The sequence below is a fragment of the Marmota marmota genome, unplaced genomic scaffold (genome assembly GCF_001458135.2).
Source record: "Marmota marmota marmota unplaced genomic scaffold, marMar, whole genome shotgun sequence".
Classification (NCBI taxonomy): domain Eukaryota; kingdom Metazoa; phylum Chordata; class Mammalia; order Rodentia; family Sciuridae; genus Marmota; species Marmota marmota.
In genome coordinates this window covers 32,738,492-32,757,945 of record NW_026000108.1, presented here as the reverse complement: position 1 = coordinate 32,757,945, position 19,454 = coordinate 32,738,492, and the positions used below count along the sequence as shown (strand labels likewise).

Below are 19,454 nucleotides of genomic sequence, written 5' to 3'. Positions count from 1 at the left end.
AAAAAAAAAAAAAAAAAAAAAAAAAAAAAGGGAAAGTTGTTAGGCTGAGTGATAAATTATAAGATAATGATTTTATTTTCTGACTTACAAATAAAATAATATTATAGTATACCTGTATCAAATATTATACCTGTAAAAAATTTTAAAACATTTTCCTTTATTAAAATTTATATCCTGAGGATGGGAATATAGATCAACAGTAGATCACTTGCCTAGCATGTACAAGGCCCTGGGTTTGATTCCCAGTACTGCAAAGTAAAATAAAATGGCTAAAATTATATTCTCATTCAATAATAAAAAAAATTTTCAGAGTTTAATCACAGCTAACATTTACTCAGCATGTAACATGCGTCATGTGTTTTCCTGTGTGCTTTATGTGTATTTCATTTAACCAGCAGAAAATCACTTTGACATAAGTCATAAATCAAGAGATAAGTCTTGTGAAGAAACCAAAGCACAGAGAGGTCATAACTTCCCCCCAAAGCCAAACAGGTAGTACTTTAAACACAAGACACAGTCAGGATTGAAAACCAGGTCATTTTGATTAGACTACACTCTTAACCACTTTCCTATATTTATGTTTAAAATAATATTTGATTTAAGCTGGCATAGTGGTACATAACTGTAATACTAGCTATTTGGGAAGCTGAAGCAGAAGGATTTTCAAGCTGGAGGCCAGCACAAGCAATTTAGCAATCCTCAAGGGATTTAGCTCAGTGGTAGCCTCAGTGGTAGCTCGCCTACTTAGCATGTGTGAGGCCCTGGGTTTGTTCCCCAGTACTAAATAAATAAATAGATTTATAAGTAGGTATTTGTTTATTTTTCTCATGGGAAAAAAAGAAGAGGTTGGGGCTGGGGTCATGGTAGAGCTCAGTGATAGAGCAATCGCCAAGCATGTGTGGCACTGGGCTCAATCCTCAGCACCACATAAAAATAAATAAATAAATAGGTATAGAAAATCTATTTTAAAAAAATAAGAGGTTAGAAGTGAATTGTGTTAATAGTGACAAGAAGATCATTGGAACTTTTTGATAAGAGTAGTTCCCTTGGAAGAGTAGGAATAAAAGAAGTATCTAGACTTTCAACAGGAGAGGAAAAAAGGAATCAAGAAAAGGTTGACTGTATTTGACGTACAGGTGAGAGTGATGAAGTACAGGGGGATAAATGTTGGTGTATATAATACATTAAGACGATAATCACATGAACAAAATCCTTGAGCTGATGAGCTAACACGGGATCCAGAATATAAACAAAGTCTCTGAAAACATGTAACGAAATAAAAATTAACTCTGTTAGGGTTTGGATATGAGGTGTCCTCCAAAACTCCTGTGTTAATGTAGGAATATTCAGAGGTTAAATAATTAAGATAGCTGTAATCTAATCAGCATATCAATAATTTGAAATTACCACTATACTGGGTGGTTAACTATGGGCAGATGGGGTATGGCTGAAGGCAACAGAGGTCTTTGGGGGCGTATCCCTAGGGATCATGTATTGTCCTACTGGCTACTCACTCTCTTCTGCATCCTTGCAGTCATGAGATGAGCAGCTTTCCTCCTTCCTCCTGGCCTCAGGCTCAGAGCATCAATGTCCACCAACATGGACTGAGACCTCTGAAACCATGAGTCCAAAATAAACTTTTCCTCCTCTAAGTTGCTCTTGTTGGGTATTTTGGTTTCAGTGACCAAAAGTTGACTAAAACACTAAAAGTTGACTAAAAAATATACATATTTATAACATGAGTGTATTTAAATATGGAACACCATTAAGTCTGACCACTTGATTGTGATACATCTGTACTTGTGATACATCTTACTATTTTCAGTTTACCATCCCTTTTTCTTTGCTTTTATTTTTACTTCGACTTTGCCATTTGTTAGATTGATCAAATTTTCAATATCTTCCACCCACCCTATCCCCACAATTGCTGGTTGGAATTTATAAGATTATATTTCTACTATTTAATTGAACATATTTTCTAAGCAACTACATACTTATTCAGTATCTCTACCTTTCTCTGGAACAAGAAAAAAAAACTTTACCACTGAACACTTCTTTCATCTTGGGGGGTAGTTATATAGAGGCAGAATGCCTTTATTTATTTATTTTTATGAGGTGCCCCAGCCCCGCCTTACTACTCTGGATTAAAACTTTGGTATTTAATATTAAAAGAACATTTATTATTTCTATTATCAATACTTAACCTTTTCAACACATTTTATCCATTTCTTATTCTTCATTGTTTCTTTTATATTTCCCCCTGGATTTATTCCACCTCTTAAAGATATATATGCTTTAATAGTTTTCTAATGTGTGTGGGTTGGTCAGTAACATTCATCTTTATATGTGTGATAATATGTTGATTTTGCCTTCACTCTAGAATGATTATTTAGATCATTATAAAATTCTATGATAGCATTCATTTTTCCTCTCTTTCATGGATAATACTCCAAATCATTCCCCCTCTTTTGTTTGCTGCACACTGTTGCACATAAAAAGTCTACTTGAAAAGAGCAACAACTGGGAGGAAAAAAAGAGCAACAACTATACACACAGCATTCTCAACTTTTCTCTTTGGCAGTTTTTGTTTTGTTTCTTGTTTGGGTTTTTAAGTTGTGATTATTCTACAAGGTGCCTAGTGTGCATTTCTTTTTACTTATCCTGCTTAATATTCAAAACATACTTTTGGCCAGGCATGGGAGTGCATGCCTGTAATCTCAGTGACTTGAGAAGCTAAGCCAGGAGGATCACAAGTTTGAGGCCAGCCTCAGCAACTTAGTGACACCCTAAGCAACTCAGTGAGACCCTGCTTAAAAGTAAATAAATATAATGAAAAAATAAAAAGGGCTGGGGATGTAGCTCAGAATAAACTGCCTCTGGGTTCAATGCCACTACCAAAAAAAAAAAATAAACACGCGTATGTATGTGTTTGTATAGATATATACGCATACACACATACACTTTTGATTAAGGATTTGTTATTCCCAAATTCACAAAAATTTTCATCCATTTTCTCCTACCAATTCTTATTCTTTCTCTGAAATGCCTATTAAATATAAACTAGAGTTTCATGCTTTTTTTTTTTTTTTTTGTAGATGGACAGAATACTTTGTATATTCTTATGTGGTACTGAGGACTAAACCCAGTGCCTCACACATGCTAGGCAAGCACTCTACCACTGAGCCACAATCCCAGTCCCTCTGCTTCTTAAGTACTCTTATTTTTTTGAAAATTTTTCTGCTTTTCCCTGCACCTTCAAGTGAATTTTAATTTACTAATTCTCCTATTGACAATAACTATTTAATCCACTTATTTTTTATTCAGTAACTATATTTTCATTCCTAAGATTTATAGCTGTCTCTTATTCATATTAATCTGTTCTGGTTTTATTTTGACTAGTTAGTGTATCAAAACTTTTCATTCTTTTTAATGAATGAGTCCTTCATTTATACTGAGGATATTAAACTTATTTTAAAGCAATTCAGGCCATTATTTTTTAATTTTTTAAAAATATTTATTTCTTAGTTGGGCACAATACCTTTATCTTATTTATTTATTTTTATGTGGTGCTGAGGATCGAACCCAGGGCCTTGCACGTGCAAGGCTAGCGCTCTGCCGCTGAGCCACAACCCCAGCCTGCCATTATTTTTTTTTTTTAGTTGTAGATACAAACAATACCTTTATTTATTTATTTCTATGTGGTGCTGAGGATCGAACCCAGTGCTAGGCGAGAGTGCTCTACCACTGAGCTACAGCCCCAGCCCCTGCTATTATTTTTATTTCATTAAGAATTAGTATATATCTGTTCACCCCCTCTTCATGCTGTCAAACTCAGAACTCAATCTGATCTCTCTCTCTAGAACCAGATCACATATCGCCTGTTAGATAGTTTTACCCCTGTGCTGGGCCGGCAGTGGATAGGAAGGTAGCTCTGTACAAGAGCACTTGATAAGCATGTGTGAGACCTTGGGTTCAATCCCCAGTGCTGGGGGATGTCCTATTCTTCAATTCAGTCTCCATTCCAGCAAATAGCAGGTTTCAGTTAACAGTCTTCTTTCTTCCTCCCTAGACCTGTATCTTCTTATATGACACAGCCTCTGTGGTAGCAAATGGAATAGCCTCCTTGTGTATAGGGATACATGGGTAAGTTCAAATAGTGTGACTCCGGTACTTGGCTATTCATGCAGCACTTGTAGATCCATCACCCTAAATAAACCAAATTCCTAGCTACCTGCTTACAGACCCAGAACCCAGATACTTCTGTTCAATTTCTTGGATATAACATGAGGTTTTTGCTGCTGTTTCTTTTTAGCACAGAATATAGCTTCCATTTTCTTTTTTTCTTTTTATATTTTACCTATCACTCTAGTGAGAAATAGGATGAGTGCCTCAAAGCATGTACTCATATTTTCATCAGAAGTTCTACCTATCCACTGACTTACCTTCTTTCAAGACTCATATGAAAGAATTAACAGACTAAGCACGAACAAAGGCAAAACTGAAATAAAAGCAAAAACCTCTTACATGTAATTTTTGGTATATTTCTTGGCAATTATTTTTCAGTAAAAATAATAGGGGAAATGACTGTATGTAATATGTTTCAATTACTAAAGCATGTTCAAAAAAATCTTAAAAGGTTTTAACTACTGACTAAATCTTAAGTGGGTTATGATGGCATATTTGGTTAATTAAAATAGGCTTAAGCCTACTTTAAAAACACTTCTACTTTCTTAATAACTGAAGCCCATAACATCTGACATTAAAGAATTAAATAATTATTATGACTGTTATTGCTATAAAGTTATAAAACTTTAAATAAAGCATCTTTCTCTACAGAATCTACTTATCAATTTTTTAAAAATTTGTTTTGGGAACAGAGAGCAAGGCAGAGACAAGTAGAGGGAAGAGTAGAGTAGTTAAGTTTTCAATACATTGGTGTCTGAAAAACTGAAGTCTATCATCAAAGGTTTCAGAAAAGTCCTCCTTTTCACAATAATTAACCAAATCATATAAAATAAAATGAATTGCTCTAAGATGGATACTTCTGAATATTTTTCTCACTGCAAACTGTCTAGATCTTACTAAATATTTAGTGTTATGAAGCACAAATAAGAATGTTTTATTTAGTAAATGGCTCAAACACAGGTATGAATACTTATTTTGCATACCACCATCTTAATAAACTCATGCTGTATCACTAGAGTAGAATCTGTATGATTTCAATAAGTAACCAAATAGTCTATCCACAAATATCTCCAGACATTTGTTTTAAGCTCAAATCCTAGCTGTTCAACACACATCTGCTGTCATTAGAAAAATTAAAACTAATTTTACTAAAATTTAAAACATCTCAATGATCCTTAAAAATTTAAGGATGCCTTAGCAGGTCTCTGCTTTTTAATGAGCTGTTCCTAACTTTACCATGTGCTTTGAATTATTCAAAAATCAATCTCAAATCCTTAAATATACAAATTATCTTTCAATCAAGCAATTACTTGGTGCCTATGTGATGGCTAACAAGGTCTAATTTTGCCTTAGCAAATCTTGAAAAATAGAACCACAAATATAACCATCAATAAACAATTTACTTTTAATATAAGAAAATAATGTAACATTTTTTATTCCAGTAAACAGAGTAAAAAGAAAACTAGTCATGGATGTCAATTTTAAAGATTCTGTACAGTGGAATCAACACTTAATATTTTTGTCTGAGTCTGTTTACCTGAGAAGAGCATTATATTTTACCCCTAATTATATTATTTCATCATCTGTTTCTTCTTTATTCACTGTGTCATAACTACTTAATTCTAGAACTTAAGAGACTCATTACATTCTATACTCCTTCATCTTATAATACCCAACTATCAAACAATATTTATCCCAGCAGTTCTGTATTGCAAAAGAAAGAACAAACTGGCTTAAAGTGTACAATTAAACCCAAAGGGAATTTTCCCCTACCACAGTACTTATCATACAATATCTTTCTGCTCAATTTTCTGCTTTAGTAATAAAGAACACATAAACTCAGAGTTACTTCATTTGTTGCCATATAAGAGGTACTCAATATTTCCTGAGTGAATTAATGAATAAATCAATAAACAAAGTACTTTCTTTTAATGCTGCATGGCATACTACATACCTGGAACAAAACCTTTTAAAATGCATCACTAATCTAGCAAAAAATAATCCAGAAAAAAGAAAAATGAAATAAAAGCAAGATCTCTACAGAATAAACGAGTAACCAAAACTACCATTTCTCCTGGTTTCTACTGAATCTTGTACTCTTTGAGCTTCCACAGTCATTGCTGTAGAAGGGATGCAGAAGGCCAAGAATAAGACTAGGTTCTGCTGAAGATGGGGTTGGGTACTGGGTACAGTGGCACACACCTGTAATCCCAGGGACTCTGGTAGAGTAAGGCAAGGGGATCACAAGTTTGAGGCCAGTCTCAGCAACTTATGAGGCCTTCAGCAACTTAGTGAGACCTGTCTCAAAACAAATATTAAAAAGGGCTAGGGATAGCTCAGTGGTAAAGTATCCCTGAGTTCCATTTCTAGTACCAAAAAGTAAAAAAATAAAATAAAAACATGAAAGTGGGGGTCAAACAGGAAATACCCAGATATAAAGCTACATACATAATTTAACTGTGAGCCAGAAATAAATAGCATACACAGAAAGCAATAATAATTAGGCTTATCTGTACTTTGGTGTTAAGTAGTATGGGAGGAAAAAAACAAAAACTCTCCTGAAAATCCTAAGAACAAGCAATCCTAAACCTTCACATGTGCAGTCTGAATCTGCGCCAATAATGGAGTCTAAAAGATCTAAAGCAGAGAATCTAACTTAATATTGTCCCAAGTTGTGTACCCAGCAGCTACACAGAAGCAGAAGCAAAAATAAACATTCTAGTCAAAGACAGCATCTTCTATCCAGGTAAAGATCATATATTGTTTCAAAATAAAATAACTGCATGGAAAATAAGCAAATCACAGTTAAGAAACAGATACAAAATGAAAGCAAGATAGAGAGGGAAAATGACAATATAGTGAGAATCAGAATTTTACATAGCAATTTTCAGTCACATTTGATAAAGTAATAAAAAGAGAAACTTGAAAATATACACAAGGAATGACAGATCAAGCAAGGTGAAAAACTTTTTTTCTAGAAATGAAATACATAGTCATTGAAATTGGAAACCTAATATACATAACTAACCAGTAGATTAGAGGCAACTAAAGAGGAAATCAGCCTGGCACAATAGCGTCCCGTAATCCCAGCAGCTCAGGAAACTAAGGCAGGAGGATCAAGAGTTCAAAGCCAGTCTCAGCAACTTAGCGAGGCACTCAGCAACTCAGTGAGACCCTGTCCCCAATAAAAATATTATAAAAAGGGCTGAGGATGTGGCTCAGGGGTTAAGCATTCATGGGATCAATTCCCAGTGCCAAAAAAAAAAAAAAGAGGAAATTAGTGAACTCAGTAGACCTGAGGAAATAATCTAGAATGCAGGCAAAAAGATAAAGAAAGAAAATATGAAGAAAGAATTTAGAGACATAAAAAACAAGTATAAAAATCTAACTTTTTTTTTTTTTTTTTTTGCAGTACTGGGGTTTAAACCCAGTACCACTACTATTGAGCCATATCCCTAGTCCCTTTTTTTTTAAAACAGGGTCTTGTTAAGTTGCCCAGACTGGCCTCAAACTTGTGATCCTCCTGCCTCAACCTCCCCAATCACTGGGATTACGTGTGTTGTTCCACTGCACCTGCTCTAGAAAATCTAACATATTTCTAATTGCAGTTCCAGAGAAAGATAATAGAGAAGTAGTAAGAAATAATATCTGTCAAAACTTGTAAAAAGTGTACAGCTTATGTGCCTACTTCAGAAAAGGAAGGCTCATTACTAATAAGCAAAGTATTTTATTGTTAATAAAAGAATGATAGAATAAACCTAAAGCAAGCAAAAATGAGTCTATAAAGAGTAGAAATTATGAAATAAAAAATAAATATGAGGGGCTGGGGTTGTGGCTCAGTGGTGATGTGCTTGCCTTATATGCATGGGGCAGTGGGTTTGATCCTCAGTACTACATAAATAAATAAATGAATAAATAAAAGTATTGTGTACTACAATTAAAAAATTATAAAAAGAAATAAAATATACAATATGATGGTTCAGAGTAAAAAAATTAATACTTGAAAAATAATAAAAAGGGCTGGGGTTGTGGCTCAGAGGTAGAGCACTCGCCTAGCACACGTGAGGCACTGGATTCGATCCTTAGCGCCACATACAGTAAAATGAAGACATTGTATCCACCTATAACTAAAAACTAAATATTTTTTTTAAAAAAGAAAAATAATAAAAAAACAAAGCTTTGACACAATTTATTTAAAAATAATAAGATAGATATTGGGAATGAGAAAAGAACTATCTGTGCAACTGAGGATGAACAGAATATTATGAACTTTATGCCAATATATTAAAAATTTAGTTTAAATGTAAAAATTCCTAGAAAAAAAATATAACTTACCAAAACTGAATCAAAAATAAATAGAAAAACTAAAGAAATTAAAGCAGCAGTTTAATAGATCCCACAAAGAAAATACCAGTCTAGCTACTTTTACAAACTCTATCAGATATTCAAGGAGCATATAATTTTTTTTTTTTTTTTTTTTTGATTTTGGCGGACACAACATCTTTCTTTGTATGTGGTGCTGAGGATCGAACCCAGCGCTGCGCGCATGCCAGGCAAGCGCGCTACTGCTTGAGCCACATCCCCAGCCCCCAGGAGCATATAATTTTACACAAACCATTCAAGCATACAGGAAAAAAAAGATCTAAAAGTTTATACATACCTGATTCATCTAATGATGGTACTTTTTCCACTCTGAGAGTTTGTGATCCCTGTCCTTCTTTCTGAACATTTGTAGAGTACAATTTTACTTGACTCAGTACACAAATATGTGGGTGACTATAGGGAACCATGTATGCAAAACTTCCAGTTGTCACTAAATTCCGCCATTCTAAAAGAAAAAAAATATATTTTAATTTCAAACCAACTCCTAGGTGCACAATAACAACCTGCCTTCACTGGAGGTATCTCCCTAAGTATAGAGGAACATTTTGTAAAGAAAAAATACATTTTAAATTTTTTCCCTCTAATTTGTAAATTTATGTGGCAACTTAAAAAACACTTAAAGGCAAAACATTCATATTTGGGTATTCTGAAAAAAATTATCTATCTAGACAGATACTTTTTTTTTTGTATGCTGGTTGCATACTAAAAAAAAGTTGGCATAAATAGTAACACAAACAGCATGGTACTGGCACCAAAACAGACTGGTAGACCAACGGTACAGAATAGAGGACACAGAGACTAACCCACAAAATTACAATTATCTTACATTAGACAAAGGTGCCAAAAACGTGCATTGAAGAGAAGATAGCTTCTTCAACAAATGGTGCTGGGAAAACTGGAAATCCATATGCAACAAAATGAAATTAAACCCCTATCTCACACCATACACAAAACTCAACTCAAAATGGATCGAGGACTTCGGAATAAAACCGGAGACCCTGCCTCTAATAGAAAAAAAGTAGCCCTAATCTCCATCATGTGGGATCAGGCCCCAACTTCCTTAATAAGACTCTGATGGTGCAAGAATTAAAATCAAGAATCAATAAATGGGATAGATTCAAACTAAAAAGTTTCTTCTCAGCAAAAGAAACAATCTGTGAGTTAAATAGAGAGCCTACATCTTGGGAGAAAATCTTTACCACTCACACATCAGATAGAGCACTCATCGCTAGGGTATATAAAGAACTCAAAATGATAAACACCAAAAAAACAAATAACCCAATCAATAAATGGGTCAAGGACCCGAATAGATACTTCTCAGAAGATGATATACAATCAATCAACAAATATATGAAAAAATGTTCATCATCACTAGCAATCAGAGAAGAGCAAATCAAAACTACTCTAAGATTTCATCTCACTCCAGTCAGAATGAGAGCTATTATGAATACAAACAACAATAAGTGTTGGCAAGGATATGGGGAAAAAGGTACACTCATACATTGCTGGTGGGACTGAAACTTGGTGCAGCCAATACGGAAAACAGTATGGAGATTTCTTGGAAAATTGGGAATGGAACTACCATTTGACCCAGCTATCCCTCTCCTCAGACTATACCCAAAGGACTTAAAAATAGCATACTACTACAGGGACACAGCCACATCAATGTTCATAGCTGCACAACTCACAATAGCTAAACTGTGGAACCAACCTAGACGCCCTTCAATAGATGAATGGATAAAAAAAAATATGTGGCATACACAATGGAATATTACTCAGCAATAAAAGAGAATAAAATCATGGCATTTGCAGGTAAATGGATGGAGTTGGAGAAGATAATGCTAAGTGAAGTTAGCCAATCCCCAAAAACCAAATGCCGAATGTTTTCTCTGATATAAGGAGGCTGATTCATAGCTGGGTAAGGAAAGGAAGCATGGGAGAAATAGACGAACTCCAGATAGGGTAGAAGGGTGGGAGAGGGAGGGAGGGGGCATGGGGTTAGAAATGATGGTGGAATGTGATGGATATTATTATCATGTATGAAGACATGAATTGGTGTGAATACATTTTGTACACAACCAGAGATATGAAAAATTGTGCTCTATATATGTAATAGGAATTGTTATGCATTCTGCTGTCATATATGAATAAATTTTTTTTAAAGTTGGCATATTTTTCAAAATAGAAGACTCCAGGGAGGTGGTAGGGTGTCAGGAGAGCTTTCTACTCAAAATTATTCCCTGCCCTCTTTTCACTTGCTGGAGATTCATTAATGTAATTATAATTACATTAATTAATTATAAACATTAATTAATTCATATTGTCACTTATTTCTAATCAGATAATTAGATCAACATTTGGTGAGCTGTCTCTGTATATGGATATTTTAATTGAGGAAAGAATAAGAAAACTAATTATGAAGTACTTCAGTTGTTGCATCTGGGTTGACCGTGGGCTTTGCAGGACTAAAGGAGAAATATAGTCCACTTTGCACTAAAGTGATAGAAAAGCAATGTCTTTACATTCTGGCGACTCTCTTTTTTACTATGAGTACTTAGAATTCCCCTTTTAGAAAGAACTCAAAAATTCTGTCTAGACACAATTCATATTCTTTGAAGTTTTAGATGAAGTCATATTATAGATAATCTAGTTTTTCAAAATGAAGGGTTGAACAGTTCAGAACTGAAATTTTTAACTTAATAATAACCATGCAAAAATCTTAATTCATGTATGTGTGTATGCAAATATTTACCTTCTGAAATAAAGAAAAACCTTTTCTTAAAGGCACAGAGAATACATCAGAAATACAGTTTATTGTGAATGCTGAAGATAATTTAAAGAGCACAAAGGACATAGGCAACATTATTCACTCAAGTTTTGGGCTTGGAATTTATTTTCTTGGAAAATATATTCCACAATGGCACTTTCACTTATTTGGCAAATTGCTGGAGGTCCAGTATATTTTTAGCCATTTGCATCTATTTCCTAAATGCTGAGCAGACAAAACATAACTATGGAAGATTCCTGCACAATGTAACCAGCTAGCAAAATTAACTAGTGACACAAGAACTAAAGAAGTCCCCCTAAGAAACCCATGCTCTAGAAAAGCTTCTTCTTCATTGGGGACGCTGGCATTCTGACTTTTCAGTCCTATTCAAAATAACTTTTATAACTGTTCCTCAACAAGGACTATATGGCACCAACACTTTTTCTCATCCATTAATGAAATACTTTTATAGAGTTTGTGCTAAAGTATTTAAAAAGGGATTACTCCACAGCCTAAAAAATCCTTCCTCAGAAGATGACTTTTTTCTTATGACCTGATGCTAGAGTTTTTCAAAATTCATTTTTAAAATATTTTGTTAAAGTCCAAACATACACAAAGATAATAAAAACAGTACAATAAACTTTCACATATTTGTTACCAACTTTCAACAATTATAAACTCATGGGAAATTTTGCCACATGTCTAATTGTACCAATATCTACACACTACCATATTAAACTGAAGCAAATCTCAAACAGCAAATAATTTCATTCATAAATACTTTAGTATATATATCTAAGAGGCATATTAAGATGTTTTTTAATTCTCTTTACAGTTGCAGAATGTCTTTTTTATGGGTGTGGATGGGGAGGTACCAGGGATTGAACTCAGGGGCACCTGACCACTGAGCCACATCCCCAGACCTATTTTGCATTTATTTAGAGACAGTGTCTCACTGAGTTGCTTGTCTTCTCACTTTTGCTGAGGCTGGCTTTGAACTTGCAATCCTCCTGTCTCATCCTTCTGAGGTAATGGGATTACAGGCGTGCACCATGGCACCCAACAGAATGTCTTTTTTTTTTTTTTTAACTGAACATATTTATGTTGAACCAGTTGTCTTGAATTTTTGTCCTGGTAGTTTCTTAGAATTCAGATCCTAAGGACTGAATTCGTAAAGTGGTGTTTAACCTATTTGATATATTTTAATCCATTTCAATCATTATCCAGAGTAATGCTAAAATTGTCCCATTCCTAGCCAGTAAGGGGTCTCTTCAAATCTTTTGACACTATTCTAGTAATCTTAACTTCCTAATGAACTATTCTGAAAGTTCTTAATTTTTACCCTCAGTAGAAATTCAGGTATCTGCAACTTTAAAAGTATATATTTGGCATCAAGACACAAAACTGATTATATTTTAAAAACTATACAGGACCGTATATGAGTCAAACTATCAAACAAATGTAGTTACTAACTAAGCAGTAGCAGCAGCAGCAGCAGAACCAACCATTTGTTGTAAGAATTATGAACTAATTAATTCTAGTACGCAATAATGTAGTAAAAAATACTACCACTATCATTGCCCTTTCTTGTAGGTGACATCTAAAATAAGCTATGCATGGAATATCAGTCCTTAATTTGGCACTCAGTAGTCTACCAAACTGGACAAGGCCTTTCTTATTGCTGGATATGTAAGGGCTATTTTTCATCAAGATTGTGGAATATCAGTCCAGTCACAAACATCACAACAATTCTCTGCTTTTATTTTACTGTTATTTCCTCCATAGCTTCTGATGACCACTGCTACTGATCACTAGTTGTCCTCTCTTTCCAGTCTGGTTTGTCACCCATCACTTACTCCAGGTTTCAGGGGAAAAAAATTTGGCCTTTGTGTTTAGACTGCAAACAACAAAAAGAAATTCCTTTTTTCCCAAAGTGACAATCTATGGTATATGTTGATTCTACAGAAACACTAGCTAAAAACAAAAAGATTGCTTGAAGTTTGAGCTTATTTCTGGCTAATTGCAAGACAAGAATCAAGCTACTGCTTGGAGTTTGAGCTTATTTCTGGCTAATTTCAAGACATGAATCAGGCTTGTAGCCCGTTTTCCAGATGTCAGTCTCCTTACTGAAGAAAACTGGTTCAGTAGTTTTTTTACCCCAATGAAATCACTGACATATAAAAATTAAATAATTGTTATAATTCTTATTAAAGAGGTTACTAAGTGTGAATTTGAAATACACACAGAATGCAAAGACTATTCTTCATGATATTATTTATTATAGAAGAAACAGAAACAACTTAAATGTTCCCTAGCAGAAAAATGATCACATAAGGCAGGTCCCTATATTTTCATTAAAAACTTCTAATAAGAAGGAAAAAAGCAAGAGACTAATACACTATGATTTTGACTACTAAAAATGTGACTAGTTAAATATCGTGATTATGTATAATTTTTACTTTATACCTTCTACTATTCTGTACTAAAAAATATCTATAGTAATAAACTAAAAATATATCTATTGCTAAATTATCTAGAAATTCTTCAAGGTCTTAACATCATCATCATAACTTATAATACCGTCTATGATGTGACTTCTCTAGGACACAGTAAGGAACAGGTCATTTTTTTTTTTTTTTTTTTGAGTAAGGAAACAACATGTGATGCTAACAAATTCCCGTACTGCATCTTGGCATGCATCGCTATTATCTTAATTCTTCTTGACATTTAGAAAAACTAAAAACAATAAAAAACATCTACCATTGAGGATTTACCAAGTACTATACATCCTGCTAAAGGCTTTTAACATACTATCAACTTAATTCTCCAAAACATATCTCAAATCTATTTCTCTCATCTCCATTGCTAACCAGCATCGTCCTAACACAACCCTGCTTGCCTCAATAACTTCATAGTCCCCTATCTCCTCTATCCATACTCCACCCTTTCCAATCCATTCTTCACCCAGTAGTCACAGTGTATTTTTATAACACTACCTTTTGTTTTTAAACTAGTGGCCTAAAAGGGTCTAACAACTCTCAAACTTCATTTCATTCCACCTACCTTATACCCCAGGCACAGCAGATTTCTTTTTGCTCCAGAATAGTACTCATGGTTCCACGTTGCTTTCTGGTCTGCTCACTCCCCTAGATTTTAACCTGGCTTGCTTATTTTCATCTTTCACGAAATGAAAAGTCCAAGGCCAGCACTAACAAAATGGCCCCTCTTGGTTACTTTCTAGTCCATCATTCTGCTTTTTTTCTTTTACAGCAGTTTAGATTTCATATTTTGGGTATCTGACCAATAAAGATGGAAACTGTCTTGCTCAGGACTAATACTACCTACAAAAACAATGCCTATCATCTCTCTGCAGAATAATCCCCACTCAACAAATACCCTATGAGGTACATACTAGCCAATAAGTAGTAAATTCTTCAAAGGTATATGTCTACATTTTTCAGTGTTTGGAGCATTTGTACATTCCTATCGGCCGATAAAATTTCTTTACTGATTTATTATTTTCTTTGACCATTTTTCTACTGGAATGTTCACAAGTTTCTTTTATTCTTTCTTATTTTTTTTTCTTTTTTTGGTACCAGGGATTAAACTCAGGGGTGCTTATTCCTAATTTTGAGACAGGGTCTTGCTGTGTTGCTGAGGATCGCTTTGAGCTTATGATCCTCCAGCATCAGCCTCCCACGCAGATGGGATTAAAAGTATGCACCACCATGCTTGGCTGTAAAAATTCTTATAAATTAGGGATACTGACTCAAGAATACACTATCCAATAGTCTCTGTGTATTGAGCATTTGAAGTGTGGGTTAATCAAAACTGAGAATTGTCGGAAGTGTAAAATACTGGATTCTGAAGACTTAATATAAAAAGAAAATGTAAAACAGCTTAATAATTGAGAGAGGAAGGGGCTAAAAATGCTTCTGAATGTGTAAAGTATACCCAGAACCCTTTAAACAGCTGACTTAATTTTCAAACTCAGAGTAGTGACATCAAGTTATTGAAGAAAACTGGAGTTTCCATTCTCTGTAACTCATGATTCAGATACTTTTAAGTTTATAAAGGCTTCAATTGCCCTTTGATTTCCTGCAATCTCCCATGCCTGAAATGAGAACTGTCCCCTATAACTCAATTTTTAAAATGATTGTATGGTTGAAATGTTTTGAACATACTGGGAAATTTTATTAATTTAATTTATATTTACATTTTTAAATGTGGCTACCAGACAATTCAGAATGGGGTTCTCATTGTTTTTGTATAGGAAAGCTCTTGAATACTATTTTTCCTTTAAAGGAATGCCTCATCTTTTTTTTTTTCAAATCAAGCAACTGTTTTCCTCAAGGTTTCCTCCTCTCTTTACTCTCTGCCTCAGCAACATAGGCACATAGGCACTTTCGAAGCAAAAATTGACTTTGTAAAACATCTGTTTTTGGATCCCTTCCTCCCAACCAAAAAAAAAAGGTTCTTCAAATAGTCTTTTCTTCTCACAGGCATCCAGTTCAAATAGTATTTTTTCCCAATGGTCTTTTTTTTAATACTTTTACTTATTTATTTATTTTTATATGGTGCTGAGGATTGAACCCAGTGCCACACATATGTGAGGCAATCACTCTGCCTCGGTGCCACAATCACAGCCTATGGTTTTTAAATTTTATTATAATTATGGTTCCCTTTTAAAAAGTGTTTCAGTATTAAACTAAATTCCCACAAACATGGTTATATTTAAAACCCAGTGTTTTCAACCCACTTTAATTGTTGTAGTACTAAACATTTCAAAGAACTTTGCAAAGTCATCCTGACTAGTTAGAGTGGTAATTATTATCTATGTTTCACAGATGGATGAGACAAAGAGTGTACATAATTTCCAGCTAAACAGAACAGGGATTTCAAATTACACCATTTCAATATTTTACCAACACTAAGTTTAGATTAAATTTAACAACCAATAAATGTAATTTCATTGTAAAATGCCAAACTGTTTGATTAATAGAAACAATTACTTGAGGATTTTTGGAGTATAGTATATAACCAGATGATTCATTATGTTCATTAGCGAGTCAGGTATATTGTCACTATAAAAAAAACTCAATAGTTACACTTTTCTATCACTAACAAAATGCACCAAGAACTATACTGTTAAAATAAATCCGTTTAATATTTTAAGAACTAGGTTTTACATTTATTACATTTGTAAGACAAATATATTCTAATTTATTTTCACAGCATACAACTTAAGCCAATTTACAAACCCAATTACTGCGACTTCCATCTTCTATTAGAAGGTCGCAACATGCTACACATTTTCAAACACTAATTTTTTGAAAATGTTTTTGTAAATAATCCTTGCATTCCCAAGTATCTGGAGGATTCTATTAGGGAAAAATTTAGTTCTATCTTCTCCCTCAGGGTTCCCATCTGTTCCTGATGTCAAGCTACTGCAAAAACAGGGTATGACTGATTGATTACAAGCTCAATGTTCATTTGAAACCTCTCTAACAAATTTAAGTAAGAAAAAAAAAAAAAAATCTGAACCACCTTTTCCCTCTCCTAGGTTACTACTGGTCCAGGAAACATTTCACCAGTGGGACTGTTAGATGAACTGAGTTCTTTTGTTTTGCGGTCCAAAATGGGATTCATTCAATGCCTGTGGGATGCCCTCATACTTCTTAATCCGTAATTTTGTGTGACATCCCCCACTTTTCTTTTAGGAAATTTAAGAAAACAAGTTGAGAGCAGCGAAAGAATCTCTCAGTCAAAAGTGCTAAGTGAAGGTGAGTCCGTGAGATCAAAAAGCTCAGGAACTGTGCGGATCCGCCATTTCCCACTGACTAGGGGCTCATCACCCGACACCACGAAGCGCACGTTAAGCTTTTGTTTATTACAAAGTGGTCAGCTTCAGGGACCAGGCCGGCCGGGGCTGGGGCTGCAGGCGGCACCAGAATCAGGAGTATCTGTCATGTCGGTTGAGGGATGGGCAGGCTGACCCCTAAAGGCGGAGTCCGGAAAGAAAGGTTCTGGGGATGGGAAAGGGCAAGGTGATCACTGCCCGAAGTGGCGCGCCGAGCCTAAGTCCGGCCCGGCCCGGCCCGCGGAACCAGCGGCCAGCGCGGGACACTCACCGTGGCGGTCGCTGGAGCCACGGGCCGCTGCCGGGCAGCGCAGATGAAGCCGGCAGAAAGAGGACCAGCTACATCTGCAGGCCGCAGCGGCGGCGGCCAAGCCCGGTAACATCCTGGCGGGGCAGAGGCCCCTACTCGGACACCGCCTCCTGCCTCGGCGCCGCCGCCAGCACCAACTGCCTCCATAGACTGGACACCAGCAAACACGGATGCCTGCGCCGCCGAAGGCGGCCTCAACGACCCGGAAATCGCAATGATATTTAGTGACGCCCGCTTTGGAGACAGAGGAAATGACGTAACGCGCTAAGCGCGAATTGCGAGCCTTCCCGATGTAAACCGCCCGCTCGGGAGGGCGTGGCGATCGGTGGAAGTGGGCGTCGCCCTGTATTCTGTTCGTACCAGTGCTTTTGCTTGCGCTGGGCTGGAAATCATCCTTCCCCTTGTTTGCGTTTTAGCGCCACGAAAACCGTGAGAGAAGCTACGGCCTTTGGGAACGATGCCTTCTTCTTTCTTTGACTTTCTTTTAACTGGGCTTTGTAGCCTGAGCCATGGTGTTGGAAATGGGAGGAAAGGTGAGAAGGAGTCTTCCTCAGTACTGTCCTCAGAAGTCCTCGAACTCATGGTACTTCGTTCTCCTTGTAACACCATTGTGTAATCAATATCAAGAAAGCAAGAAGTACGCACTTGGGAATTACTTGCCTAATTTGTGAACCTGAGATTTTCGTCTGTAATATAATAAAATTAGAGATTTTATGTGTTTGTGATAATTTGGGATAAACGAAGGTGTAGAAATTTGGAAACAATCTGGTCCCAAGGAGAAAGAAACCTGAACAACGTTCAATACAAGCCTGTTTATTTCTGATATGCTTGTTTAGGGCTTTAGCTCAAATTCGAGAGAGGTCTTTGATGACCCAACCTGTAACTGGTGTCGTCATTCTGTACCTCGTTGCCAAGTGTACTTTTCTTCAAAACGCTATTTGAAATTATTTATTATTTTGTTTTCTGCCTCCTAGAGTAGAAAATAAACACCATGATATTGGAATTCTCCGTTTCTACATTGCTGTTTCCAAGGGGCTAAAACAGTGCCTGGCACAAACTGAATGGACTGCATTGATGGTTTGTTTTAGTCTGAGTGGCTCAACTGTATTACTACAAGATAACTATTTAGAGAGGAAATTAATTAGTATGTTCCTAATTTAAAGAGATTCAACATAGTCTTTTATACCAATTAAGTATAATCAGGTGAATAAGTAAATCGTTACAAGAATGGAAAGTAAATTTAACAGAAATTCATCTTTCTCTGTGTGGCCCACACCTGTAACCCTAACAACTTGGGAAGCTGAGACAGGTTTATCACAAGTTAAAGGTCAGCCTCTGCAATTTAGCGAGGCCCTAAGCAACTTAGCAAGACCCTGTCTCAAAATAAAGAAATAAAAAGGGCTGGGGATGTAGTTCATTGGTAAAGTGCCCCTGGGATAAATCCTCCATACAATTTTTTTTTCAACTTTATGATAAAAAATACACAAAGGCTTCTAACTTTATAGTAAATGTATGTAAAATATTCATTAACATTTATGAATAATTCTTTCTGAACAAAATTAACCTAACGTTTTGCATTGTTAAAGTGGTCCTGGTTTCCACTGTCATTTTAATGACCAAAGTAAGTACTTAAGTTTTGTTTTGTTTTGTGCAATGGAATTTTATTCTTTTTAATCTAGTTCTCAGTCTTAGAGGAATATACTTACTTTTCTGATAAGAAACTTTTAAGATATATTTTGTGTAGGTGTTAAAATAATTTTAATAATAGCCATGTGATGTGAAGAACTTAATACTAATATATAGTAAATTTTCACTATGTGTTTTTCCCTGCCCTCCTTTTTTTTGGGGGGGGGGGGGTACCAGGGATTGAACCTAGGAACACTCAACCACTGAGCTGCATTCCCAGCCCTACTTTGTATTTTATTTAGAGACAGGGTCTCAGTGAGTTG

At 35.4% G+C, this 19,454-nt stretch overlaps 1 protein-coding gene across 1 annotated transcript in view; it reads right to left on the bottom strand.

Moving 5' to 3' along the window:
• Window positions 1–17,734, bottom strand: part of Slc30a9 (solute carrier family 30 member 9) — an 85,240-nt gene extending 67,506 nt beyond the window's left edge. The window contains 2 exon segments of the mRNA XM_015481752.2: window positions 8,846–9,013; window positions 17,467–17,734. Coding sequence (XP_015337238.1) covers window positions 8,846–9,013; window positions 17,467–17,578 — 280 coding nt within the window. The 5' untranslated portion in view covers window positions 17,579–17,734.
• Between the last annotated feature and the right edge of the window lie 1,720 nt (window positions 17,735–19,454).